The 27,693-nt window shown below is 46.3% G+C and overlaps 1 protein-coding gene across 1 annotated transcript in view; it reads right to left on the bottom strand.

The window, feature by feature from the left end:
- Nucleotides 1-27,693, bottom strand: part of LOC135372411 (uncharacterized) — a 121,769-nt gene that overhangs the window by 12,487 nt on the left and 81,589 nt on the right. Inside the window, exons 8-11 of the mRNA XM_064606026.1 lie at nt 20,481-20,780; nt 18,217-18,317; nt 17,919-18,120; nt 12,038-12,214 (exon numbers count right to left, since the gene is read on the bottom strand). Of these exons, the coding sequence (XP_064462096.1) occupies nt 12,038-12,214; nt 17,919-18,120; nt 18,217-18,317; nt 20,481-20,780 (780 nt within the window). The remainder of the gene's footprint in view (nt 1-12,037; nt 12,215-17,918; nt 18,121-18,216; nt 18,318-20,480; nt 20,781-27,693) is intronic.

Raw genomic sequence — 27,693 nt, 5'->3', positions numbered from 1 at the left:
TACCCTTCGCTAATATCTTGTTGTTGTCGTTTTGTGTTAGCCGATGAGCTTCGTAGCGATGTGCGGTAACGCCTAGTAGAAGCGATTTTCTCTGTTCGTTTTGTGTAGACGCTTGGCCTGCGCTTTCTTTACGCAGGGGCAACGCAGCTGTGTGTATCGCATTATGCAATACTTTTCTGATAGCAGAAATGAGTGCCTTTTTCTCAGTTGATTATCGTGCGCTACGGTTTCTTGCAGTTACAGCTATTGGAGCACAAGTGCGTGGAGTGTGTGTGCTTTTTCCTGATTTGTGACGTCATCATGGCATGTCTGGACTTGTTTAGCAGTGTCTTTCTTGTTGCAGTTTTATTCGCCGCTAGTATCTTGTTGGTGTCATGTTGTGCTAGCCGTTGAGTTTCGTAACGATAAGCGGTGATTCTTCGATTATTCCTGAGCGGTTCGACTTAAGCCTTTTTCCTGCTCACCTAAGGAAATTTATGTATCCCTGTCCTGTGCTCTCTTTACCCAAGGGCAATGCGGCTGTGTATGTGGCATTATGCAAGAATTATCTGGTGGCAGAAGTGAGTGCCTTTTGATCAGTTTATTAACGTGCGCTACTGTTTCTTGCAGTTACAGGTATTGGAGCGCAAGTGCGTGTAATTTTTCGCGGCTCTTTCTTCTTTCACTGCTTTTACTCAGGATGTAGCTGAGGGGAAACAGTCAGCATCAGGTAGAGCAGAAGAAAGTCTCGAGGCATTCGGAATAAGTGAGTATTGAATTGCTTTGTTTATTGTTAGATGTTGTTGAGTGTCAGAATTCACTTTGCTTGATGTGTTGATGGAGTAATTAGGCTGTTTGCAGTTATATGTATTTGTGCAGAAATGCTGGTATCTGAGCGTAAAGGAAAAATTCATATATAGAGCACCTCTCCTTGTGCATTCCTGAGCTGCTGTCTGTGGGTGGGTGTGCTTTTTTCCTGGCTTGTGACGTCATCATGGCATGTTGGGGCTTGTTTAGCAGTGTTACAATTTTATCCGCTGCTAGTATCTTGTTGTCGTCTTTTGTTAGCCGCGTAGCAATGTGTGGTGACTCTGCGATTATTCCTGTGGTCTTAAGCCTTTTCCCTGCTCGCTTAAAGCAATTTGTGTGCCCTTGTCCTGTGCTTTCTTTACGCAGGGGCAATGCGGCTGTGTATGTAGCATTATGCAAGAATTATCTGATAGCAGAAATGGGTGTCTTTTTCTCTTTTTCTTAGTTTATTATATCGGTTTTTGAAGTCATTGCAATTCAAGCACAAGTGCGCATAATTTTTTGTTGCCCTTTCCCTTTTTCACCGATTTTACGCAGAAGAAAGTCGCTTGGTACAGTTGAATTTGTGAGAAGAGAGTTTGTAGGTTTTTTGTTTGTTACATGTATAGGAGCATGGTGTGTTGAGGAAGTCAGCTGTTATAGGTATTTGTGCAGAAATGCTTGCATCTGAGCGCAGGACAGAAATTCCTAGCACGCCACCCTCAGTGTAAATAATTATTTTGATTGTGAGACTGCTTCACTGCATGGCAAGGCTGAAATGGGAAGAGAGAAAAAATTGGAGCGCTTGATTAATAGTGATCCAGGTAGCAGGGCAGTTTTAGTTTCCACAGAAAGTAGAATTTGAAGGCTCCTAAATTATAGTTGAGCGTAGTACGGACTTTTTGTGATAGTCTTTCTAAACTGCAATGCAATAATCATTAATATAGTAGGAATGCAATCATGTTCCCGTAACGACGTTCTGTCTAGTCCTCCGTTGAGCGGGAATGGAACTTTGCCCACAGGCTTTCGCGCCTTTTTGCTCGCAGCTCTAGCCTGAGACAACGAGTATATGAGCATAGAAAGGGCCATGTATTACATAAGCCTGGTGATTATGTTGAGTGGTCTCACTTATTATTTCAAAGAGCAGTGGTACTTTACTGGTGCTGTGATTCTAATGACCATGACGAGCCTTTGGGGTGAAAATCGCTAATATGCACGGTGCTTTTTTGTTCAATTTTAATGTAAGTATGAATATCATTAAGAGTAGGACAAAGGAAATAATCTTGCGATTCAATAAATGATACGAGTCTTTGTCTTTGCCGCTGTCTTGTTCAGACAGGATGTGATGACGTCACGCAGTGCTTCAGGTGTCTGTAGCAATGCATTGACCGTTACTGGAAAAAAGTCTAGCAATAGAAAAATGGAGGATGGTGTGCATTGTCCTGGACGGATTTATGATGAGCACTGTTTTTGAATAAGAGGAGTGTGTGTGTGTGTTTAGAAAGAGTTTGATGCTGGTTTTCTGCTTCGTTCAAGTGTTTCGCTTTGCTTTTTTTCTCCTTCTTGTCTGACAAACGTGCGCTGACATGGCCTGACCTGTTCTCTCATACTTTCCTTCTGCATGTAGTTCTGTATTTTTTTTTTCTTTTTGACTAGGAACATTCTCGTCTTGTCTATAGTGCTGCCTTGGATGGGAGTAGAACTAGAACGATTCTTAAGAATTTTCCGATTCATTTAGTTCAGAGAGTAACTGCAAGGGGGACAGGTGTGTGACTTTATTCAGGAGGAACAAAGCAATAAGCTATAAATCGCACGTTTAAGTGCACGTGCGCCTTCTCCCCAGCCCAGCCTCACGGTGCGCCTTCGTTATTCGTTAAATAGGTGCAGTGCGAACTGTGCGTCGTTTCTAACATGAAATTCGGATAGAATATCATCAAGTTTCGAGGATTTATTGCACAGTAACACGACGCTGCATGACATGGGAGTGCGTCATTCAAACAAAGCCTCTGGAAAATGCAGAGAATCCCACAAAAAGGTTAAAATGTGATTGGTATTTTGGTTTACCTCGCTCGTCGTTCCATGACATCGACGACGGTGTTACACATTGAGAATGATAGGTTTATAGTTGGATAGACGACATGTTGAATTGGAGTGTGCTTGGAGTTTATCATCCTTGCTTCTGCATATACGAAATACATCGGTGCTCGAGAGTCCACCCACGAGCAGCGCAGTTCCGTAAGTCCCTTCTCTCGCAGTCGCTAAAACAACCGCTGCCCCTGCCTTGAGGGTTTGTTTATACTGCAGGAACTGCAGAGACGTTAACTTGCACCAGGAACGTTAGGTTAACACAACAACAATAGATGATGAGATGGGATGATGGGGACAGGACGCTTGCAGAGGCAGGTGGCAAGCTAGTTGCAAGACATCAGACGAGATGGCACCACCACCATGTGGATATGCGTGTAAGAGAGAGGGAATAACAAAATACGAGAGGCAGGTACAATTGCAACACCATCAGGATCCCCTTTTGTATGTCCCGAATTTCTCTTTCGACCCTTTTGAACGTCAAGGCATTGTCCGAGTAGATGGTTTGGCAGATTCCCCTACGAGCTGTAAATCTTCGGAAGGCTTGCAAGAACTTCACCGCCGACATGTCTTCGCCAATGTCGTGCTTGTGATTTGCTCTTACAACCCGTGATTGAATGGATCTTCGCACGTCAGTTTCTGGCGATGTGACGCATACATTATTCGGGAAAGTAGGATTGTTCCCATATTATGATGTGTCTTTTGGCGATGCAGATTTTTTTTTGGGGGGGGAGGGCGGGGGCGGTCTGGATAAATCACTGATACCTGGTATGTGCTGCAGCTGAGTGGTTGTTCAACATGGGGTAGGGATGTTTTGCAATGTTGTGGGACACACTTACGACACAACTTTCGTGGAGCAAACATGGTTGCTTCAGCACATTTGTAATTTACTTTTAAAGTAAATTTTTCGGCTGTTCTGTACAGAATTGTCACTGTTCTGCGTCCCAGTATATGAGAGGGACAACATGGTCTCAAGCAAACGTGCTGTGCTCCTTTGAAACTCTTGATTGGGAGGTGTACAGATGGCAGTCGAGGAGCACATGCTTGGTATCCGCCAAAACAGCCACAGAAATGTGCATACAGCACTTCTTCTTCTACCCTTCGATTCAGTCCACCTACCGGTGCATATTCAGGGTTATCACACAAACCGAACAGTCATGCAGCATGCCATAGAGCCAGTACGGCATCATTAAGCCCTAAAATTTGGACGCTCTCGCCTTTGAAACTCTTTATTTTTGCGCCGATGTGTAGAGGCTAAGAAACACTAAAAGCTGTGAATGTTAGCCTGTAGGTTTAATGAGTACTATACACGGTGCAGAATCCCCTCATCTGAGAACAAGTAATTGCTGAAATGATGTAGCAGGTAATAAATGTTTACTTAATCCTTTCAGATACCACTATGTCGGCGTGAGCCCCCCCCCCCCCCTCCCATCCTGTTTCTGGTATCTAAGCATCTACAGACGCGGAAACTGTCAACAGATGTGTCGTCGGTGTTCTTGGGAAGGACGGGCTTTGATCTGTATGCCAAGAGTTTCAGGAGATAAACCTGCACATGAAAACATCAACGAAACGATTTGAAACAGCGAGCTTACTTTTGTGAATGTTGCGCGCCAGCAGATATAAAAGAATACATTCGATCAACGGTGGCAACAATTCTTCTTCGCCAATTTCGCCTTTCGCCTTATAACACTGCATGTAGCACAGGGTACAAAGCCTGTTCCCAGGCACCAGCTTCAGGTAAGAGAGCTTCCGCGCAAGCTGCAACGAGATCACCTTTGTTCCTTTTCGACGGTTCACAGACCAATACAATCATGCCACAACACATTAACCAACCACTAAAAAAAAGAAAAAAAAGGATGAGTTGCTTGCTACCATGACCTGGGCAAGTCATTATTACATCTATATTGGTTTCAGCAGCCAGGTCACTTACACATAACATATAATTTTATTGCCAAAACGACTATTTCCTGGGATCGCGAGGGTTGTGTTTCCATGTGCGGAAGTGTCGCCGAGAAAGACACAGCAAGCAAAAGGTTCAAGCAACAAGCAAGGGTTTGTTCCATACCGCTTACTACAGGACAAGGCACAACCACCACCCATCGTGAGCCCGGAATATCCTGTCCGCATTGTGCCTCCGTTTTATCTACCCTTCGCATGTTTTCCGGACCTCCAGGGCCGCAGAGATCAGGTTCCTCATGAAGTCCTTCGAGCCCATTTTTATGCTCTCGTAAGACGCGAAGTTTTCTACCTCTGTCGCAGCTACACCGATGGCGCATCTCGAAATGGCCCTGATCACATAAAAAATTCGTGCTATCGCTTCCTTGGCTGCTTCTGCCGTCTTGAATCAGGAACCTTTGACCCTTTGTAACATCCCGCAACGCAACCCTTGCACACTGGCCTATTGCGGTGTGAAAGAAGAGCAGGTAGGTACATTTTTCCATAGGAGCGTATGAAATAAACGATTTTGTACGGGCAGGATGACCTTTAAAATATCGCGCTTTTTAAGTGATATGCGATAAGGTAATTCTTTTCTTATCTTAGAGTTTCGCCACCCGTCATTATTCAGTTATCTGCCTGGCTCGTGGATGGGACCGGACATGTCTCCATTAGCTCGTTGTATGTAGCCATTGATGGTGTTAGGATATTTTGTTCTCTTGCGAGTCTCAATTAGTAAGATTTTGGAAATGCTTAATTCCTACAACCACCTCTCATGTTTTTTGTTTCCTATGCAATCGTTATAGTACAATAAAGGAAATAATCTTGGGATAGTGATTCAATAAGTAACAGGTCCTCTGTCTAGGGCGTACACGTCCTTGAGCCACGTAGCTGCATGCTTGGGTGATGACGTCATACCGCGACTCTATTGTTTCAGGTGGACCTCGTCCACAGGCGACGGGTTGGATATTAGTGAGAGAAAAAAACAGTGTAGCCCTGAGACAATAGAATGACGTTACAACCAATGAGCAAAACCTGCAGAGGGCCCAAGGATTCACTTCTCTCTTGGACACTGGCGGGTGTGGACGCGCTAATTCTGTTCCTAGCAATTGCGTTGGCCGTTAGTGGAAGAGCGTACTTCGGTGGGGCTACGTTTGCCTCTGATGGGGTGCGGATATGTGGTTCGTCACTGGTGAATGTTGTGTGTCGATTGTGGTGGATTTTGTTACGAGTGGATTTACAATGAGGGAATGTAGTGTACGTGTCCGATGACTGTGAGTGTCTTTTCACTGTGTTCAAGTGTTTCTCTGTCTTTGCTTTCCTCTGTTTCCCAGCAGTCGTGTGATTTGTCCTCGTGTAATGTCCTCTCGCTCCTGACATGCCCCGACATGCATACTTTCCTCTGTTGACGATCTAGCTTTGTTTTTTTTTTCTTTTTCGACAACGAACATTCTTGTCTTTACGATGCCGATAGTGCTGCCCTGAATGGGAATAGTGCTAGAACAATTCTTAATAATCTTGCGCTTAAATTAGTTCGGAAAGTAAGCGCAAGAGGGACAGATGCAATACTTTATAGAGGAGTAAAAAGCATTACAATTCAGTTCTGTGCCTGCCTGTCAGACGGAATGGACGTGTCGTTCTGCGCTCCTGATGTGTTGCGTAACTAATTCTTTCGCCAACTTTGTCCCCGCTTTGTTTGCGGCTTTCATGCCCGTGCAAGTCGGGCGCTGGTTGCTGTTGTCCAGGCATCCCCGCCATTTTCTATCTTCTTCTGCCTTGGGAACGAGAGTAGCGCTGGCGTGGTTCTTAAGAATTTTGTCATAAAATTTGTTGAGAAAGTAACCGCTAGGGGGGCTGCTGATGCGTAACTTTATAGAAGAGAAAAAAGCATTTGAGTCACTTCTGTGCCTGGCTGTCGGATGGAGCAGTCGCATCGTTCTGCGCTCCCCGCGACGCCTGTTGTGGTGGGCTGATTTGTTGTGTAACTAATTCTTTTTGTTGTTAGCTATTGATGGTTAGCATATTTACTCTTGCTTTCCCAGCATCTGTATTATGAGTGTTTTTCTCGTCGCATGTCTAGAGCTGTCCTAGCCTGCCCAGACATGTCATGATGACGTCACAGCTGAAGATGCTTTGCAACCTGCCTCTGTGCTCCGTCGCAAGGCGATGGTCAGCGGCCGTTTCGGACCGCTTTCTTCAAGATGGTGTCGTTGATCTTCAACTAAACTGCTTCTCTCCACTCTATCTCTATGTATTTTTTATTCTTTTTTATGGACACAGGTTGCCGCCAACTCACAGCTGGCCTGAACACGAGTTAGACGCTCCCCAATTAGTGTGATGACTCATTGGATGATGCTGATTAATGTGGGGGGTCCCAATTAACTGCAATTGCTAATTAAATTGTGTTTAAGGCTAGTTGTGAGTTGGCGCCAGCCTGTGTCCAGTGATTACTCAGGGAAAGACACCAGGTATTGTAGGTGGAGAAGGTGCTTTTATTCGTACCAACACCAGGACTGAACTGTATCGTGCTGGACAGTATGATTGGGGTCTTGTGTTTTTCAGTTTTACGTTTTTCAAAGTCTGGGGTGAAAATCGAATTTTATTTCAAGATCTGCAAGACAGGGTAAAATGGAGTGACATCGGGCGGGAAACAAAAAAGGAAGGCTTCTCCCATTTTACATTGACAGAAGATGCGGAGCAGCTGCGCTGAGTGTCCAATGCTCAGCGTCTCCATTGCCCGCGTGTGTATAGTAACGAGAAGCGCAGACTAACTGGTGCATGATTAGGAAGGGGAAAGAAAAAGAGAGAGAGAGACACGGACGTTGTTGCGGTTGTGTCTGTTTGTCCGTGTCTCTCGGATTTTACCCGAAGTGATGAAGCAAAACTGCAACCCAAATGCGCGAGGTATTTCGCATGTCCTCCTTCATATTTCCTATGAATTACCTTAGGCTAAAAACTGACTAAACCGAGGGTTTTTATAATATTTCTACAGGAAACAAACAAATCAACAACATTACATCATCATCACATTAAAAACATTAGCAGAACGCGGGAATAAGTCAGTCTTGGATTAGCCGGAACTGCGAACACTTGTGGGAATAAGACTGCGAAACGCTTTCAACCATCTGAACAGGAACTGCAGCAAACATGCTCTTACTTTACCCTGAAGGAAAGACTGTCATAATGCTTGTTGAACATGTGGCAGCAGTGAAACTGAAACGGGAGAGAGAAATTGAGGCGCACGTTTTGGTCCTGCGCAACTCTCGTCTGCATTTGGTACGATATACTGTGCAATGCATATGATTAGACAGTGGCGCACTACCATATAACCAGCGCCAGAGATTCTACGTTCGCAGCATCATTCCTTCCGCACTAGACGAGCGGACAGTAATATCCGCGCTGTAAAACCTATTTATCACTCAAGCCATGCAGGTTCCTGTACGGAAACCAAATTTTTGTTCTTCCAGAGCACATCTGCCGCTGTGCGAGCCTTGGCCATCAGAATGGAATACATCATGAGTACATAAAAAATAAACGAACACAAGAAGGCTGCATACAAACCATTTGAACCTGAAACCGACACTATGCGCGCCCTTTCTATTTTGCTCTGCGTGAGTATTTTCAGGAGACGCGTTCCACAGAGATCGAAACATCGAATATCGGGGAACGCCATCACGTAAACAGTTTGTATGCTTGTTTTCCAGTATATCGTGTTGCTTCTGCATTAGCCTAGAATGTCTAAAAACACCGACCAAGCCTTCGACGGCGGGCACGTCATTGGCAGCTAAAAGAAAAGGCACGATCAAAAATATAATTGTACGTGGGACAAAGAGCTATGCTCGCGAAGAGGTACGCAGCTGGCTACCTCCGAGTGTGCTCCGAGCAAGAAAGGCCCCAGTTTCGCGCTTTGCAAGGCATGTGTCATGCATGGACGTGTCGATAACCTCTGGGCGCGTCAATCTGCAGCGTCACATCGCAACAGCAAAACACAAAGAAACCTGCAAAAAATATGTTGGACAACCGGCACTTCTGGACGTTGCAGCACTAAGACGAAGCACGTCCGCTGAACAGTCGACAAGAGAAGAGGAGATCAGGACAGCGTCTGTTATAGCCGAACATAGTCTCCCGCTCACCGTTGTTGACCATCCGCCAGAATTGATAGAGAGGATATGCAAGGACTATGGTATTGCAAAGAAACTGGCATGCGGAAGAACTACAGCGACAAGCATTGTAAAAATGTTACAGGAAAGCTGAGTTTCCAAAGTCTGAAACCTTTCGCAACGACAATTTTCCGGTAATAATCGATGAATCGACAGATGCTATCTATGCACAAGCACCTGTGCATTGTAACACGTGTCTATGGCAAAGGTAAAATGAAAGACTGATTTTTCGCGCCCGTACGGATTGGGGACTCCTTGGATGCGGGAATCTACAATGCACTTGAAGCTGCGTTCGAGAATGATCAGGTGCCTTATCAGCAAAATGTGGTTGGGTTTGCAGCCGATGGCGCAAGCCTCATGATGGGCAAAACCAACTCGGTAATGACACTGCTGAAGAGAGACGTCCGCGACCTCCTTGTTATGAAACTCATTTCATCAGTGCGCATCACTTTCGCACAGCTACACTTGCGCTAAGTTACTGCGCATTGTAGAGGATCTCGTACGAGACATCTATCACTACATCGCGGTGAACCCAAAGTGTGCCGAAATGTTTGAAAAATTTCAGCGTTTGCTAAAGCTCAAGCCTCACAAGCTCTTACATCATTCGCAAACGCGATGGCTGTCACTGCACGCAGCAGTAGCTACAGTGTCTGAGAAATATCACGCACTGACAGCGTATTTCTTAGCTGCGGCATTCACAGAACGTCTTCTGTCGCATGGTACCATATTCGAGAGGCTGACGGACCCAGTGAACAGACTCCTCCTAGAGCTTCTTGGCTTCGTCCCTCCTATGTTTAACAACTTGAACAAGTTGATGCAATCTGAGGAACCCCAGCTGCCGAAATTCCACGAAGCTGTAGTCACTGGTGTGAGAACAATCATGGACTGTTATCCGCAACATACCTATGCTATGGGCACTCCAGTGGACCAAGACACTACAAAGACCCAACACATTACTTGCCGTTTGATGACATCTACCTGGGCACAAATGTCACAGTGACTTTGTCTAGCCAACGTCAGAAACATTCACGTGAGCAGGTGAATTCTTTCAAGATGCGGTGCCCATCCTCGCACCAGCGAAAGTCAGAGAGGCACAGGTTTCTTCAGTAATGCATTTAGCTGCAGCTACTAAATAAGCTGAACGCACCACAGTCTCAGGATAACGAAGAGGGAAGCATCCGCAACGCTAGCTTGGAGCACATACAGTCGGACTTGCCTCTGGTGAAATTCTGGAACAGCGTGTCCGAAACCACCCATGGTGACGGCTCACCAGCCTGTGAAACGCTGCAAAAATTTGTGGGTGCGATGCTGTGCCTACCCCATTCGAGCGCTGCAGCGCAAAGAATATTTTGGGCAGTAAATTTGATGAAAACGAAGCAAAGAATCAGGCTCTCAACGAACGCCATAACTGGCCTCCTGCACACAAAACGCGTGCTTGTTGGGTCAAGCTGCTTCGCCTTCGCCGTTGACAAGGATTTGATACGTCGATCACGAAACTGGTGCGACTCACCGGAGGACAAGGACATTGACAGCGACTGGACCACTGGCTAAATTAGTTCTCTTGAATGTTGTGCGTTTGTGTGCGCGTTACCAGTTTGCCTCACAGGCTTCACTTGACTGGCTTGACACTTGGCAGAGAAACCACAAGGTTTATAATTCGCGTCATGAATGTACGCTTTCATTATATTTGTGGAAATAATATATCGAGCTTGATTGTTTTTGTGATCCATTGCGATCCTCGCTCACCACTGTGAGGGTGGAACGAGCGAGAGAAATGTTCCTATTACACGCGATGCGGCGCCCCTGCGTTATTCCTGCATTGGAGCGCCACAGTTGATGCGAGCACACATGTCAAAGTATTTAAACCTACGTGGAGCGTAGATTAACATTTACGTTGTCAGGACTCAAGTACGCGACATCGCAAACCGAAACCGAGAGTTCCAACGCGAAATGGCAGTGCGCCGCAGTAAATTCAGCCTGCTGTGGTCTTCACCACTGGAAGGAAAATAACGCCTTGCTCTTCCACTAATTTAGAGTCCCAGGCAGACATTCCAGATTTGAAGGCGAAACGATCAAGAAATTGAGTTTCACATATGTCAAAAACACGTTCGCAAAGCTTGGTGAGAGTGATAAAGATTGGGAGGAGTTTGTCGACAGCATCCTCTACCTTCACAAAAACTTGGTAATGTAACGATAACGCGCTTGCCCGTGTGCATTTTTGATTTAATTTGGGCCGGGCCGGGCCATTTTTCTATGTGCCCGTGGCGGGTCGAGCTCGGAAAAGTCGACCCGTGCAGGACTCTAGTGAGTTGCGCCTCGTCTCTGGCGTGTTGAGACATGTCTCGTGCGTTTTCCGAGAGTTTCGCGAGCGGCTGAGTTTGTATCTCATGTCGTGTGGGAGTTCAAACTGCAACGTTCTCCAATAGATCCCGGACCTTCTACTAGTCAAAATACTTGTCAAAGTAGATAAAAATATAAGAAGCAGAAAAGAAGCATAAGAGAAGCAATTAGACGCAGTCTAATTGCTTCTCATTTGCTCAATTGCTTCGCAAGACGAACGTCTCAAGCTAACGCATTGTCATCGCATTAATCACATTAACCGCCCTCAATTTTTTTCGATACTTTTTGCTCAGGTAACGAGCATCGGAATCGCGATACCGTATTTCGGTAACGCGTACAACACTGCTCATTCGTCACAACTATATGTACCCATGTGCAGATGCACGGCTTAGAGCACGACCCTGCTCTCATATTGTGTCGAGCTACTTCATAATAGATTACATGATGACGCTTACCCTCTGCATTGGACCTGAACTTCGCCAAGTACTGGACCATTGCGTACTCCCGACAAGATGACCATACGGGTAAACAAGCAATAGTACTAATTAAGCGCACGGAACCGTCTTAGAACGTATGATAGGATAGAAATTTGTTTGGATTGGAAAAATTTGTTTGGAAAAAATTGGATAGAAATGAGTTTGCAGTGATTAATTCGTTCAAGAGCATTCAGCCTTCAAACTGCAGACGCCGCATCTGAGGTTATTGTATCGTCCATTCCAGAAGACGTACCAGTAAGGTAAGGTACTTACCAGTAATGAGAAACTTTAGATCGGTCACCCCATCCACTATACTCGTTTCTTTGGCACACTTCCAGGAGACGTCATATCCATCTAAGGGTCCACGAGGATGCAATGGCCTCTCCCATCTCAACAACACCAAGCCGTTTGCCAGCCGCTCGGAGCTAAGGCTGATCGGAGCACTCGATGCTGTCCAAGGAAATAAGCACTATTTACGATAGATGCATGTGTCAAGATACACAGGATGCCCAAGCTAACATGTACCGGGTTAAAAAAAACGGTACGTCACAAACGAATGAAAACTGAAGACTATTGTGAAGAGTTGTGTGTTCTAATCGCCCGTACTTTTTCGTGGTGACTAACTAATTAATTAGGCGGAATGAATTAGCCAACTTTTTAAGTACCCGTCTTAGGACCGAGATGTGAATTGGAAAGTTGTAGAACGTGTCAAGAAACGCCCGTCGCAATTTTTTCCTACAGTGTACACATTGCGATGAGTTTTCTTCCTGGTAACAAATAACGTGCGCAAAATCCGTACGCGTACCACTTGACACAGGGAGAGCGCACCTACATGCGCGTCTCGAGCGCGTCTCAACATTCTCGTCTCAACCTTCGGGTGAGCGCTGACACCTACTGAAGCATCCGGGGAGGGGTTGGGTACGCCATCCTGAAAGGCGATAAAGTACCTACAGGAATGAAAAAAAATGACGTTACCGTGATTCTTTCACGCCACGACTAGTCTACTAGCTTACAGGACAGCATTAGTGCGAGTAGCCGCGATAGGTGCACGTGACCAAGACGTTACATTGTATTTCATTCCTGTTGATACTGCTTTCAGCACGGCGCACCCAACCCACTCTGGAGGCGTCAGCAGCTGTCAGAGCCCACCTCATGGTCGCTTCTCGGAAGATAACGTTAGAGCACTAGATAACGGATGTAGTGGTTCTTCTGTACGCTTCAGAGCTCAGATATCGAGGCACGCGCATAGACACGTTCGCCTCGTGTCAAGTGGTGCACTTTCGTACTTCGCACGCCTCATTTCTTATGAGAAAAAATAAGAAATGAAGAAAAGAACTCCACTCAAGGCGTACGCGGTAGGAAACGATTGCGATTGGTGTTTATCGACACGCTCTACAACCTTCCAATTCACATCTCTGCCCTAAGGCGAACGATTAAACAATCAGCCAATTAATTAATCAGCTGCCATGAAAAAAATACAGGCAATTAAAACACGCCACTCCTCACAATATTCTGCAGTGTCCATTCGCTTATGACGCACAGTGCACTTTTTTAGACCCCGGTGCAAGTTAGCGTGGACACCTTGTATAGGTAGTCAACAGGACTTGAGCTTAGCCACAGGACAGTGACAGCGGCCACAAGTCAGTTTCATATCGTTCAGTACGTGAGTTTATGTATGCATTTAAGGGGAAAAATATTTCGTGTAATACCATGTGACCTGAAATCCTGTTTTCACATTGCTCAGTACCAAAAATATCGTCACATATACGGACATAGACGACGGGGGAATATCACCTGTCGCGCTCTGCCCCCTAATAATCAACTACGGTCATTCTCTCTCGTAGTATTTGCTGGGGCTGCTGGGTGTCCCAGACGGAATGGCTCGTGCCGTGGCCATCGACGTCCCAGCCCCAGTGCCGACAGACCTATCAGACCCCAATGACCCGAGAATTGCGACCGGATGGCCCCAGCCCCTATGAGAACCGACGCTCGCAACAGCGGCGTACGGTGACGGCTCGGCTCACGATCTACGAGTACCAAGCTTCACAAGCAGCACAGCGTCCCCCATCTCAGCGTCCCCCCCGTCTCGTCACCATCCTTAAAGGAGGTAAGGACCCCTACCTGCAGGTATCTAGTTAGTGGTGTAATAGGTGTAATATTCTTCTTCTACGCTTCGTAATTGTATTTACAATTTATTGTTGAACATTTCTCCTTCATAATATATGCAACATTAATACAAAAACGCACTTTTTTTCGGATACGTGCGAGTACTAAGTACTGTCATCCGGATACCTCTATCCATTGTTACGTCATTTGAAGAATTGTAGCACCCAATCAGACGCCAACGCGGAGGTACACATAACGTTCTGCTCTACACTCTTAAAAATGAAGGTGGTGGTGGTAGTGTAGGTGAAACGGCTCGCCGTATGGCCCTTAAAAATGCCTAGCCTCCTAGCCAACCATAATCCTGAATGACAACATTCTCGTCCCTGATTTGTTGAAAACGGGAGGCGGAGCCCATTTTGTAGCTGTACATAATGGGTACATAATAGGCTCCGCCTCTCGTTATCAACATATCAACAAATCATGGGCGAAATCTCGCCCATGATTTGTTGATATGTTGATCACGAAAGGCGGAGCGATCGTGATTTCCGTTTTGAGCTCACAACAAATATAGCTTCAGGTAAGCCCACCCTCTGTGTTCTACCAATGCGAAAGGACGCTGCCATAAGGTGTTCGTGCCACCATATCCATTAATTCATGTTAATTCTATGGCAAACACTAATTTATTGGCCTTAGGCATTTGGGATTGCAACTAAAACGCCGACACATAGATTAGACCCTCGGTTTTCCGCAAATTCGGAATTAATCGAGGAATCCTTCATTTGGCACAGAATTTCACAGAATCCCTTGTTTTTAGGAGTGTGCGGATATTCGAGCTCCGGAATTCGAATCGAATATCAATTACTCAATGTATTCGATTTGCAAATCAAATACCCAGTATTCGGGTTTCCGGATATTCGACTATTCGCCGAGTACGAACGACACCTCCCGAGAAAGTGGGCTTCACCTGACGCCTTCCCTTCATGTGGTGAAGCCAGCTTTAGAAAATTGAAGCCTGCTTTACGAAATTGTCAATGCTGCAAGACAAACAAGACAGATTGCAGTTCCGCTTAAAGATAACGTTAGCCCGAGTATATTGTGCATACTTCGCCTGAGGAAGGGGCGGTGTCCCTCCCGTGTGGAGTTTAGCGGTTGCAGTGGGGGATTTTGATTTGATGTCTGGGATGTTGCCCTCAAAAAGTTAAGACTCTTAAATAATGCCTACAGCCCAGCAACAAAAAAGGGTGTCCTAAAGATGCGACTTCCGCAGGGCATGTATTGTAAACTCCTTCCTATAAAGTTCCTATAAACTCTGCAGATGCTGAAAGATCTTTCAGCAGGTATAAAATGATTGCAGGCGACCGACCACATCAGAGAACACAAGATAGCATGTATGTAATGCTGAGCCACAACAGTGCTTTGAATCTGTAATTCTATAAACTATTTTTTGTTCCCACATTATCCAAAATCATAAACTGTTTCCAGTTTCAAGCAGCCGTTGACTGCTCCCCGCGGAAAATCGCGGAATTTACAAGCCGGTGACGCAGAATTTTGAATTTGCCGCAGCAGAAAACCGAGGGCCTTATACATGAATTGGTATATACTGGTACTGGTATATGGTACTGGTAGATGATACTGGTAGATGATAGACACTGGTACAAATATTTCCTCCTTCTCCCGTTTTTGGACACACTACGAGTACTATTCGATCACAACGGCAGTTAACAAATATGTTCGTCAAGAAATGATACGGTCAACGCTACTCACTCCCGTACTGCTCATTGCTATACAAAACTATCGAAAGTCCAACAGCTTAAGACTAGCTCACCAGATGAGTAGTCTTCAGGGCATGCGCCTAAACTGAAACTATCTGCTTATATCAACTTCTTCTTATTCGTTGTGGGAAGTAATTGTGGGGACGCATCGTAGAACCGCAAGCAATATGCGACGCGCTCTAGAGACATCGGCAGAGGCTACACTTGCTCTGTTTTTCATTCAAGAAAGGAAAGACACATTTAATGGTTGAAGAAAAGAGGAAAGGTTAGCCATACGAGAAGTTTGCCATTCCCCCCCAAAAAAAACGAAAGCGATAAAACAAAAAAGAGGGACCGGCAAGTGAATTCACGTGAATAATGCCGAGTGCGTCTATCCTTTGTGTCTCCCCCTGTCACGTCAGCCTTATCTGTTCCTCGACGTGAGTTACCAAGGGTTCAGCTACAAACATGGGTGTCTCGCCTACTTCAACGAAAGCAACGCGACTATACTTCGACCATCCAGGCAAATGTGTACAGCCGCCATCTGATTTAACCGGAGCGATCGACAGTGAATGCCACGTGGACGCCAGTGATGTGCAGCATCGGCCGTTGAGCTCGGTATGCTATCTGGCACGATCATCACATATGCAGCCGTTATCGGCTGTGGTACTCGCGTTCACAACCAGTGCTGCTATGCACGCTGGGACCTAGTCTAGAATACTGTGGTGACTTTTCGCGGTGTTGGCGTCCTCTTGGGGCCACCCACTCGCTCGTTACGGCTGTGTCTTACTGTGGCTCTTCGTTAGTTGAAATCAAGGTTGACCCCCGGTTGCAGCAACGACGCTTAACGCAGAACCGAGTTCACAGAGATATAGTTGGGCTCGGCTCCAAGTTCCGAGCGTTGCACCAAACACGCTAAACACTTGCGAGCCCTCGTGTCAAACCTGCACTCTGTGGAACCGTCCTCGTCGACGGATCAGGACGCGGAGCAGAGCTCATACTGTCAGCCGTTTCGTCGGTTACACGTTGAAATAAGTCGTGCGGAGACGACAACAAATGGTTTTGAGTCATTGCTACGAGGAAGAATAGTGTCGGCGGTTCTTCTGCGCGGCATAGCTCCATCAGACAAGAGGGATGTGTAAGCGCCCATGATGACTGCTGTGTGGTGCCTGTGTGTGCGCGCTTAAGTTTTGGTAGCACAGAATGTGTCCGGCTTAAGCGCACAGCAAAACAATGCCGCAGAGTAGAATACGCCTGAAAATGATGTGGAGGCACAACTGAGGGGCATCTAACTATCTGATTTCTGCGTCATTCTTTGTTCGTTTCGTTCGTGTTCACGCATGTCGAAGATAGCACCATGTATTTTTGTACTATCACCCGTGACTTTGCATTTCGTACTCTTTCGAAAGCTGTGTTTTATGGGGTGCCGTACCCCTTGTCTGTGAAACAGTTTAGCTGCACAAGTGAATATCATTCCGGTAAGTTTCGCCGTGCTGTGTTGTTGACGTGCAATAAATGCTTCTTATTACCGTGCGTACCGTGCATTTGTTATTTATTGAGCTGTACTTGGCATCGCTGCTTTGTTTTTTGTTCCGCATATCCCTATGGCTGCTATTTGATATGCTGTCACGACACGATAAAACATAACAGACCTCGTCTGCTAAGCGAGGCGTGAAGTTGTCATGTGACCTTAAAAAGCCAATAGCACGCGACCCTCACTGCAGAAGAACAAGGATCCCTAGAATTCCCTATAGCTTGAACTTTGTTCTGCAAAGTGACTGGCTTAAGTGAGCGTGAGGATTGGCGCAACGCACAGTTGAGGGCTCCCCTCTGTCGGACGTGGTTTGAGGGAACTCGAGCGCTAATCCGGACTTGCGGGAGCGCCGTCTTGAGCTGAGATGGGTGCAACCGGCTGTGAGACATATAACACCCATGGTTTCCCATTGAGCGTTCCGCACGAGAACTTATATAGTTTCTCTTCTTCTTCCCACGTCCCCCTATCGTTCCTTCCAAATCTGTATATGTCGCTGCATGCTACACGCGCCCCTACTATTGCCTATACAAAGAAAACGTCACGTCAATAGGGCTTTCTTTCAGAGTCAAATACCTTGACCATAGTAAGAGCGATCTGCGGGAATCTACGAGCACATCAATGGTACACGTATCATCGACTGTTGTTTTTCCTGGACTTACCTCGGCCGAATATGGTTTAGCATTTTTTTTTAAATTTCTTTTGGCAATGACATCAACATAAGCTCGGTGCGTTCCTTTGTGTTATGCATCATAAGTTCTCTTACCGTCACTTGGCGTTGAGAAAACAATGGTGCTGTAGGAACCACACCCATTGCCGTTGCAGCCTCTTACAAGCAACTTGTAGGTCGTGTAGTACTCAAGGTTCCAAAGCATGAGTGATCCGGCTGTTGCAACATTGTCAAGTACGTGGGCGTTGCAATGCGCTGACGTTGTGCAGTTCAACCAGGTGTCGTTTTCCAGTGAGATCTGTTAATATCACGTAAGTACGGTGTTGGCATGTTTCCTCTCAGTCACAGGTACAACAACGCGTGACAAGAGAGTTCGAGCGCCCAATACACAGACCTGAATAAAGGACAACGTGCTATTGTAGAAAGTCCAGCCAACGTGGAGTTGACAAGGAGGCGTGAGTACATGGTAGGGGTACAGCATGGGGCTTGCAGGAACTGGGTATAAACAGTTAATTACCGTTAAAGGAGGACGCACGAGTCAAAAGACTGTTAACTGGGCGAATAACTGCTTGCAACGTTTTTGTTTATATTTCTGCACATTTCTCCACATGTCATCCATTATACGTCACGTCAGCTACTATTGTGTCAACTTCCTTGTATGCATTCTCAACAGGTTGGCACGCTACGTTATGGTTTTCCTTGCTCTTCTGTACCGTTCTATAACAACAGTCAGCGACCTACACAATTTCCAATTAAGTTCCACGTGGCAGGAAATGAAGGACAAAACGGTGAATTAAGGTCACATTTGCTACGCCCTGTAATGACATAATGGGGAGTACCACCAACTACCATCTCTGACCAGCAATCATAGGCTGTGGGCTTGAATCCCACCGCTGGGCGTTTCCCTTCTTTTTTTTTAATTGTATTAAACATATCCCCCCTCCCCCCCCCCCCACACACACACCGCTGGCACCTTTTCTTAAAATGCCACTATTCAGCTGGGGTGTAGGTCTGCAGTGCAAATCAACTCGGTTATGCATCAGTTGAGCAGGCGCAGCCGATTTTTACAGCGTAGATCGTTGAACAGCGCGCAATTATAAAGTTACATTTTTTCTGATCCGCTCGTGAGCACACGTACATCGCAGAAAAATACGTTCTTTTTTCGGCGGAATTACTGGCGGAGCAATGAAACGGGTGGAACATAGCTAAGTGAATAGATGAAGTGAATATTGGAGAAATCTGGAAGGTCATTACTTCAAGAATAAGCAAAGATGTTTAATTTAGCGTTGGACACAGAACAACAAGTTTTCTCTCTCTCTCTCTTTTTTTTCGAAATAGTAGTATAGGCGGAAAAGGTAGGTACATACAACCAATACACAACGTACAATTGTTGCCATTTTCATCCGCATACTGCGATGAATTGCTCGCTTTTGTGCTCAGCATGATGATGATAATGATGATAGGAGGAAAGTATTGAGATGTGAGCCCACTTAACGCGCAAGTTTTGCGAAGAACTTGGGACGCGTGACCCGTAAGCTATATATTCAAGCAAGTGACATACGTTGTGTTTTTTGCCAAAATCCGTCAATGATTCTCGTCTTCTAATCCTGTATCTTTATGTGCATATGGGGCAGTCGCGGTCCCACGGGGGGGGGGGCAGTCACCCCCCCCCAAAAAAAAGCATAGCCTGGTCCAGTTTGCGTCTCTTCCTCAACCTTTTCTCGCACGAAACCCTATCACTGGTAATTTACCAGTGACAGGATTTCTTGCGAGAACAGGTTGAACCCGTGTCCAGAACCCCTCCCCCTCCCTCGTACCCAAATTGATATCGGCGGGCTAAAGGCTCGCAAACGCCCCCCCCCCCTCCCCCAAGTACTTCGCTGGGACCGCCCTTGAAATAGGGAGAACAAGAGAATGTTGTTGAAGGTCTACTGATTCGTTTGAACAACTGAAAAGGCAATACATTCATGATGCTATTAATTGGCGCCCTAGGCTGTTCATGTGTGGATGGTAACGATCTTCAACTTGTCGTTATCCCGCAACGCGCGCTGGCGCTTCACTTCGCCCGTAACCTGCGAAAAGCTCTCGCGCGATGTTATCGTTTATTCGACTAATCGCATCGTTTATTCGAAATTGCGTCCTACCAAAAAGAAAAAGAAATCGAATCCCAACACTCTCACTCTCGTATGATATGTCAAGGTAACATCCTGTCGTCGCACTTTCGCGCTCAAACTAGAGCCGACAAAAAAAAAAAAAAAGGCGGAGCCAAGCACTCATTTCCACGGAATTTCAGGAATTTGTTTCAATTGAATTTCAGCACGGTGCGTTAGAGGTGCTATACTGAGCAAAATGACCACGAGGAACCCATTTCTGAAAAAAGAAAAAGAAAAAAGAAACCGTCAGGTTAACTTAGGAAATTTCGGAGTCCAGTTGAAGAAATTAAATTTCCATCAATTGAAATGAAATAAAAATGGTACCAACATGTGGCAAATGTTCCTGGCAGAAAAAATCCCTTGACCGCATGTCTCTCCGTTGCCTACGTTATGCCAACTATGAATTTTTATCATAGTTGGTGGGCCATCCTGTATATACCCTCGTTTTGTGAGCTGGATGTTTTGTAGTTTCTCTTCGTCCGTCATCAAAACTATATAGACTTACCAGCGGTCCAGGTAGACACCCGTGCTTCACTCATTGAACCGAGTTCGATGTTTCCAGCACGTGTCTTTATTCTTGGTTGCACTTTGACGGTGTACGTCGTGGCTGGTGTGAGATCTGTCACTGTAAGTGTCTTTTTCGACAGCTGCTGCAAGCGGCACGTAGTTGCAAATTCGGCGCAGTACCTAACCCAATATCCGACTGTGGACGTGAAATTGTAGCTATCCATAGTCCAGCTGACGTAGAATGAGGTAGGACTCGTCGCTGCAATCGACGTAATTTTGACAACTGGATTCCCTGGAACTGCGTATGGGATAAGACTCCGTAAGTTGTAACAAGTAGTATTCAGTTCACCTCATGAAAGTGAAGCGAGTTTGGGGCATTATCGCGGGTGCTCCAACATCTAGGGAGTATTAATACAGACTGTTCGTTTATCCAGTTCACAGCCACCACGTGAACGGTAAAAACAGTATATGTCCTACACCATGTCGGCCACCATGATGGTAGTTTGAGCAAAATGTCTGTGCTGGTAACCGTCTCATATCCTGTCAGTGCTGTTTGTATCATTATTAAAATGTGTTAGCATTTATGAGCGAACCCCCCAGTTTTCCTGAGGTGGGGTATGTCGCAGCGTTAAACCTGCACCCATTTGCTGCTACTTCGAGACCACGTGTTCAAGCGCGGCTACGAAACAACTGAGAGGCAGCTCCCGTGACCTAGTGGTTACGATGATGTCATGCCACGCACAGACTGAGAGGCGACCCGGGTTCGAATCCCGGTGTTGCACCCAGCCGTCTGGGTATTTTCCTTGGGTTTCCTCAGACGTTTTAAGACTAATGTAGGCACAGTTCCCCGCGAAGTCGGCCCAGGACGCGCGATCGCCCCCTGCGATAGTCGTGACGTTGCCCGCCTGAGCGTGGCCGACTACGGCAAGCAGTTAAATCACCACCACCACCGTGAGAGGGGGAGCGCCTACCCTGGTGGCATCAATGCCACGCCTGCGCAAGCACTTGGAGGAGGAGGATTGGAGGATTCGAGATTTGGGTTATAGAACCCTCAGCTGGGCGAAATTAATCCACAGACCCAACCACTGTGGCTCCCCTCATGATCAAAGTGTCTCGCGACGTAACGACCCGAATTATAACTATGATCATGAGCGACGCCACTGGTCGATCTGTGGATTCATTTTGCCCTGATGTGCTGGTTCGTTGACGTGCACTGAAATCTGAACGCACGGCACACCGTATTTGACATCCGTCGCAGAGGACGGTGTGTACAAGTAACTTGTACTCTGCTACCAAGTTGCCTGCGTCCTAGGCCGGGTTCGAACCCGCAGCCTGGTAATCAGTAGGTGAAAACGCCACCCAACTGAGCCACCGAGGCCGGGTCATCTACTATGCGAGCGGGACGCCCGGGAGGTAAGGGTGTCGCGTGAAACCTACGAGGAGGGGTAAATTTTTCTACAACTCAAGCTGGAGACCCAGCAAGCGCGACGAGTATCAGCTGAAGAGCGTTGTAGCAGCGAGAGATCGGGGGGGAAATCGCAAACGTATGTTTTGGCCGCCAAATGCTCTGAGAAAATTCCCTAACCCATCCGTTCGGCGTGGCGTGTACAGAGCGTGCGACCGCTTGTGGTTCAAGTCGGACGTGAGTACTGTGAAGTATAGCTTCGTGAAGCTACTCTCTTTCTCGGCGTTGTTTCCCGACGAACGGGTAGACGGGTTTGTGGTGTGCGCAACGTGTAAGACGGGCTTAAATGCCGGCTGGATTCCTCGTCTATCCCGCAGAAACGACTTTGTGTACCCCGTGAATCCGTCTTACCTGCCGCCCCTGAACGAGACAAGCGAAATGGTAGTGTGCTCGCAGATCCTCCTCATGCGCAACGAACCTCTGATGTACGAGGGTCAGTTCCACATCATAAGACAGATAGTGAACGTACCTGTGGAGCTGGACAAGATTGATTCAATGTCTCCGCGACGACACAAAACTGTACGGGGACCAACAGAAGATGATTGGTGTGTAAGGGTATATGCGCGTGGCATCATGAAGAAAGAACAACTGAAGCTATGGCTCGATTTCCTATGCCACAGTACCCTGTGTGCTGATAATTTCCACACGGAAGTGCTATAGACCGTGTCTTCGTCAAGGGCAAACACTGGTTGCCAATTACGTCAGCAACCCCGGTCTCCACAGGCCTCTACTGCTCAATGTCGGAGTATACCCGCGATGAGCTCATACATGCTTTTGTATTTCAATCACAACCTGCACAGCGATTTCTGCCGTAAATATTCTTCTTATTATTATTGGCTGACTCGCATACCTCGCGCGTTCGTTGGTAGCTCTAACGTCAAGCTCAAGACAGTGAAACGTCAGGATGGAAAAAGCCAGATGTCGACAGGCAAGTCAGTCCCTGACTCCCAGCTGTACACTGCTCCTAAGCACAATTGTGTTTGCTTTCGTTGCCCAAGGACTGGGAATCACCAAAAGGTAAATAATAATGATTCTGTAAGACATTCAGGCGTTTGCTTAAAAATGTATAATGATGGATTCTTCACTTGCTTTCGTAAGTATTGCAAAACGACAGCACGAAGTTGCTGACACGTAATATTATGGGATATACGCCTGTAAAAATAAAATTAGATAAAAAATACTTGTATTCGCAAACCGCATGCTTAAGAACGCGCGATAAGTCAAGCACCGATAACAATTTTCAAACAACGTGATGGGAACAAGATGTTCATGTTCGATACGGAACTTCATACATCGAAGAGATGGTTTCAAACTTGCGTCAGATGAACGGTGGTCGCAATGTGTTCTACAGGGTGGTCCATTAACGATGACATATTATTCATAGTAAATAACGTAGGCAACGGAGAGAGATGCGGTCACGGTATTTTTTCTACCAGGAACATTTGCCACTTACTGCTGCTATTTTTATTTCATTTCAATTGATGGAAATTTAGTTTATTGTATTGAACTTCAAAATTTCCCAAGACAACCCAACGTTTTCTTTCCCGAAATGGGTTCCTCGTAGTCTCTTTACTGAGTGTAGCACCTGATAAGTCACGTAACGCAACGACAATTGCTTTAAAAAATTCCCCCAAAATCCGCGGAAATGAGTCCTTGGCCCCGCATGTTTTTGTCGGCTCTAGTTTGAGCGTCAAAGTGCAACGAAAAGAGGTTACATTGACACGCCATACGAAGGAGAGTGTTAGAATCCCAAGCCATGCAACAAACACGCTCGGTGAGTGCGGGGATTAGAGCTCTCTTATCAAAAACTGGGTCACCCGACGTTTTGACACGCAAGGAAGGAAATAATTTTTTGGTGCTCAAACTAGAGCTCATAAAAAGAGAGAGAGAGAGAGAGAGGTGGAGCTAAGGACTTGTTTCTGTGGATTTTTGGCGAATTTATTTCAGCGACTGTCGTCGAGTTACGTGTCTCATCAGGTGCTATACTGAGCGTAAAATGACCACCAGGGGTCGGATTCACAAAAAGCTCGTACGACGGAACCTGTCGTATCTCGGTCCTACGAGGAAGTTACGACGCAGTCTAGGTTCACGAAGGGCGCGCGTCGCAAAATCGTCGCAACTTACGGCGGAATCCTACAAGAGCTCCCGAGCGGTCTTACGAGGAAAGATGGCGGCTTATTTGGCAGCGGTGGATTTGGAGCGGCAAACAAAGTCCACGTAATACGCGCCCACGCATCGCACTTTGTCACAGACCGTTCGGGACCATCCCCCGTAGCGTCAATTGCGCACTTTTTTGCTTGATAACCTTCAACAAATGCTACAGTTTTGCGCTCCGTAAAATCGGGTCGCAGGGATTTTCCAAGCATCCCGTACGCCCCCCTAAGACACCCCCAAAATCTTGTAACACCCCTCCAATTGTCTGCAAGAAAGGCCAAAAAAGCCAGAAAAGCTGCAAATATGGGAGCCACACACTCCCTACAGAACACCCCGAGACGAACATACTGGGAATATCTCTGCTGGGTCGTCGAACACGTTTCGCCTGTGATTCCATGGCATCCATTACGCTACCGAAAGAAAGAGAGCACGTGTACTAACAACACATTTGGGGACGGACGACTTCTTCTAAGGAGACGACTACTATCGGTAGGATTGCCGATTTTCGTCATCGTTACCATAGCGAAAACGTAGTCGCGCACCCGTTGGGTGCTTCTCTATGAGTTGCATGTGACAGGAAATGAGCAACTTTCGCTTCCTCGGGAAGAGGGGTACCCCCTCCACTACGATAGCTTTGTGAATCCCGCTATCGACCGCTTATGACGCCGTCGTCGCCCGTCGCAGGCTGCGACGTCTTTGTCGCATTTTGTCGCTACTTACGATCGTGTTTGTGAATCCGACCCCAGGAACCCATTTCCGGAAAGAAAACTTTAGGTTGACTTGGGAAGTTCCACAGTTCAATTCAAGAAATTAAATTTCCAACAATTGAAATGAAGTGAAATGATGCAATATGGTACAATGGTACAAATATGTTCCAAATGTTCATGGAAAAGAAAAATCCCTTGAGCGCATGTCTCTCCGTTGCCTATTTACATCATGGTTGGTGGAGTGGAACGATAAACTTTTATCGAGATCTGCAAACGAGTCGGCGTGTTCATGAAAAACCGCCTCCGACTTATCAGCTGAAATGTGATATACTAGATTTCGACATTCCTTGAGTTTGAGAGAAAACACTGGGCGCGTCGGAGTGTTTTCCCTCTAACTAGAGGCAATGTCAACACCAGCTAACTTGCATACTCCTGTTGTGCTCACTATACAGGGTGTTTCACTTAAGAGTGACTTCTAATTATTCAAAAAAAATGTACTTGAGATAAAAATTAGAAACATTCTGCGTCATACTTGTTAAGGTTTTTGCCGCCCAAACAGGTTGTTTCCATCAGTGTACCTCATTAATTTGTCTAATTAGCTTAACTGAACTCAAACAATTCCCAAGGAAAGGTAACGTTGTTTTGCCCTAATTAGAAAGCCCATGGCCACAACACCCCATTTCAGTCACAATTACAGGATCTTTCACGATCTTTCCGCAAAAATTCGACACCCGAAAACTTGCAATCTGTGCAAGCGCGCCGGGACTATCGTCTCGGCCCGAAGACACTCCCACTGCGTATGGAAACAACATGAGAAAACAGAAGAAAAAAGGGGAGGGCGGGGACCTGATGCAATCACGTATTTGGCCTTCACAAGCTTATCTGTTGGCAGCCATGAGTTACTGATAATCACCGAAGTCGGCTGTCCTCCTGGGTGTCGCGAGACAGCATAAAGGGGTGCACCTGGCTTCTCGCTGCATCCTGGTTTTTCGGGCAGTTCTTTCGGGTGTCCAATTTTTGTGGAAAGATCGTGAAAGATCCTGTAATTGGGACTGAAATGGGGTGTTGTGGCCATGGGCTTTCTAATTAGCGAAAAAAAAAACGTTACCTTTCGTTGGGATTTTTTGAGTTCAATTAAGCTCATTAGACAAATTAATGAAGTACACTGATGGAAACAACCTGTTTGGGCGGCAAAAACCTTCACAAGTATGACGCAGAAGGTTTCTCATTTTTATCTCAAGTACATTTTTTTTTAATAATTAGGGGTCACTCTTAAGTGAAACACCCTGTATACCATTTTCGCAAGCCGAGAAATGTTGGTTCCAGGAACCTGGTCAACCGAAGCCCTCATAATCTACGTCAGCCGTTCATCAACCTTCAATACAAAGGGAGTTCTCCTTCCACGGTTTCGTTTCGCGTGTTTCTTCTCCTTCTGATTGAAATATGATATACAGGGTGCGTCACGTAACGTGTCATTTGACCTTTGTAAAAAAACGGCTCAACAAACAAATATGGGGTAAGCGGCTACCTTCCGGCCATTCAATCTGCCACCTACTAAAATTACTTTCGACGACTTTTAATTGAAATAATTTTTTTTTAATTGAACTCGGAAATTTGCCCAGTCAATGTAACGATTTCCTTGCTAAATCAGATAGACGGTGGTTGAATTAGCCAAACCCACTGCAAAATACGTTACGTAGTACGGCGGTTATGTCCAGAAAAGTGCGAAAATTGAGGTTTAGTTGCGCATTTGTCAGCGAAGCACTAAGTCAGCCGCAAGAGGAGGGCATATCACTCGCCACCTAAGAGAGCGATAACGAGGGCGGTGACCTCCATGTGTGATATCCGTTGACAGCAGCAAACTACATTGTCGCTACCTTCCCTTATTTTTCAGCTGCTCTGTCTATCAGGTGGAGAGTGGTATACCCCCTCACGGCACTGTTTTGTGGCCGATTTAGTGCGTCGCTGAAATATGCATAACCAACTAAACATCAACTTTCGGACAACTTTTCTGGGCATAACCACCATACTACGAATCCTATTTTGCGGTGGTAATGGTGCCGTCATGTTACACCTCAGGTTGGTCTGCGCAGTGTGGTGACATGTTGCACGTGCCGCAGGGTAGGACTGCGGATAATTTGGACCACCTGGGGTTCTTTCGATGTGCGCCGGAAATCTCCTCCACATTGCTACCGCCGTCGGCCGGGATCGAACCTGCGATCTCGAGCTCAGCAAGCCAGCACGCTACCGATTGAGCTACCGAGGACGGCTATATTGCGGTGGGTTTTGCTAATTCAACCACCGGCTATCTGATTTAGCAAGAAAAACGTTACATTGACTAGAGTAGTCAGAAAAACTAGCGTATCTCGCAGTGCCTATCTAGCAAAACAATTGCTAGATACGCTAGCTAGCGTATTTAGCATCCACAAACAAGACCGCCCCCGTCCCCGCCCCATCCCGCTCTTGCGAATGTTAATTAGGGCTAAACCACGTGAGCGCCAGCCCACAGATACCGACCTCACTGTATCATCTGAGGAATTAACCACGTGGGCACCAGCCCACTTTCACGACTCTATCTGGTAAGCCATCCCTGCCACATGCCTTTCTTAATATTATAATTAGGTGCACGCCCTACTGTGTTGGAGTAAACCACGTCAGAGTGATACCGACCTCACTGTGTCATCTGAGGAATTAACCACGTGGGCACCAGCCCCCATATCGTAAGCCAGCCTCCAGCAAGTCCCTCGCACGCGCAACACGCGCTTCTTATTATAATTAGTTTGCATGCACACCTACTATGTAAATAACTAAGACTGGGCACGCGCCTCAGTCTTATAAAAACGGTGCATGCAAACGGAGATTAGTCAGAACAGTAAAAAATGGCA

Source organism: Ornithodoros turicata, unplaced genomic scaffold (assembly GCF_037126465.1).
Source record: "Ornithodoros turicata isolate Travis unplaced genomic scaffold, ASM3712646v1 Chromosome147, whole genome shotgun sequence".
Classification (NCBI taxonomy): Eukaryota; Metazoa; Arthropoda; class Arachnida; order Ixodida; family Argasidae; genus Ornithodoros; species Ornithodoros turicata.
This window is presented reverse-complemented; position numbering and strand designations above follow the sequence as displayed.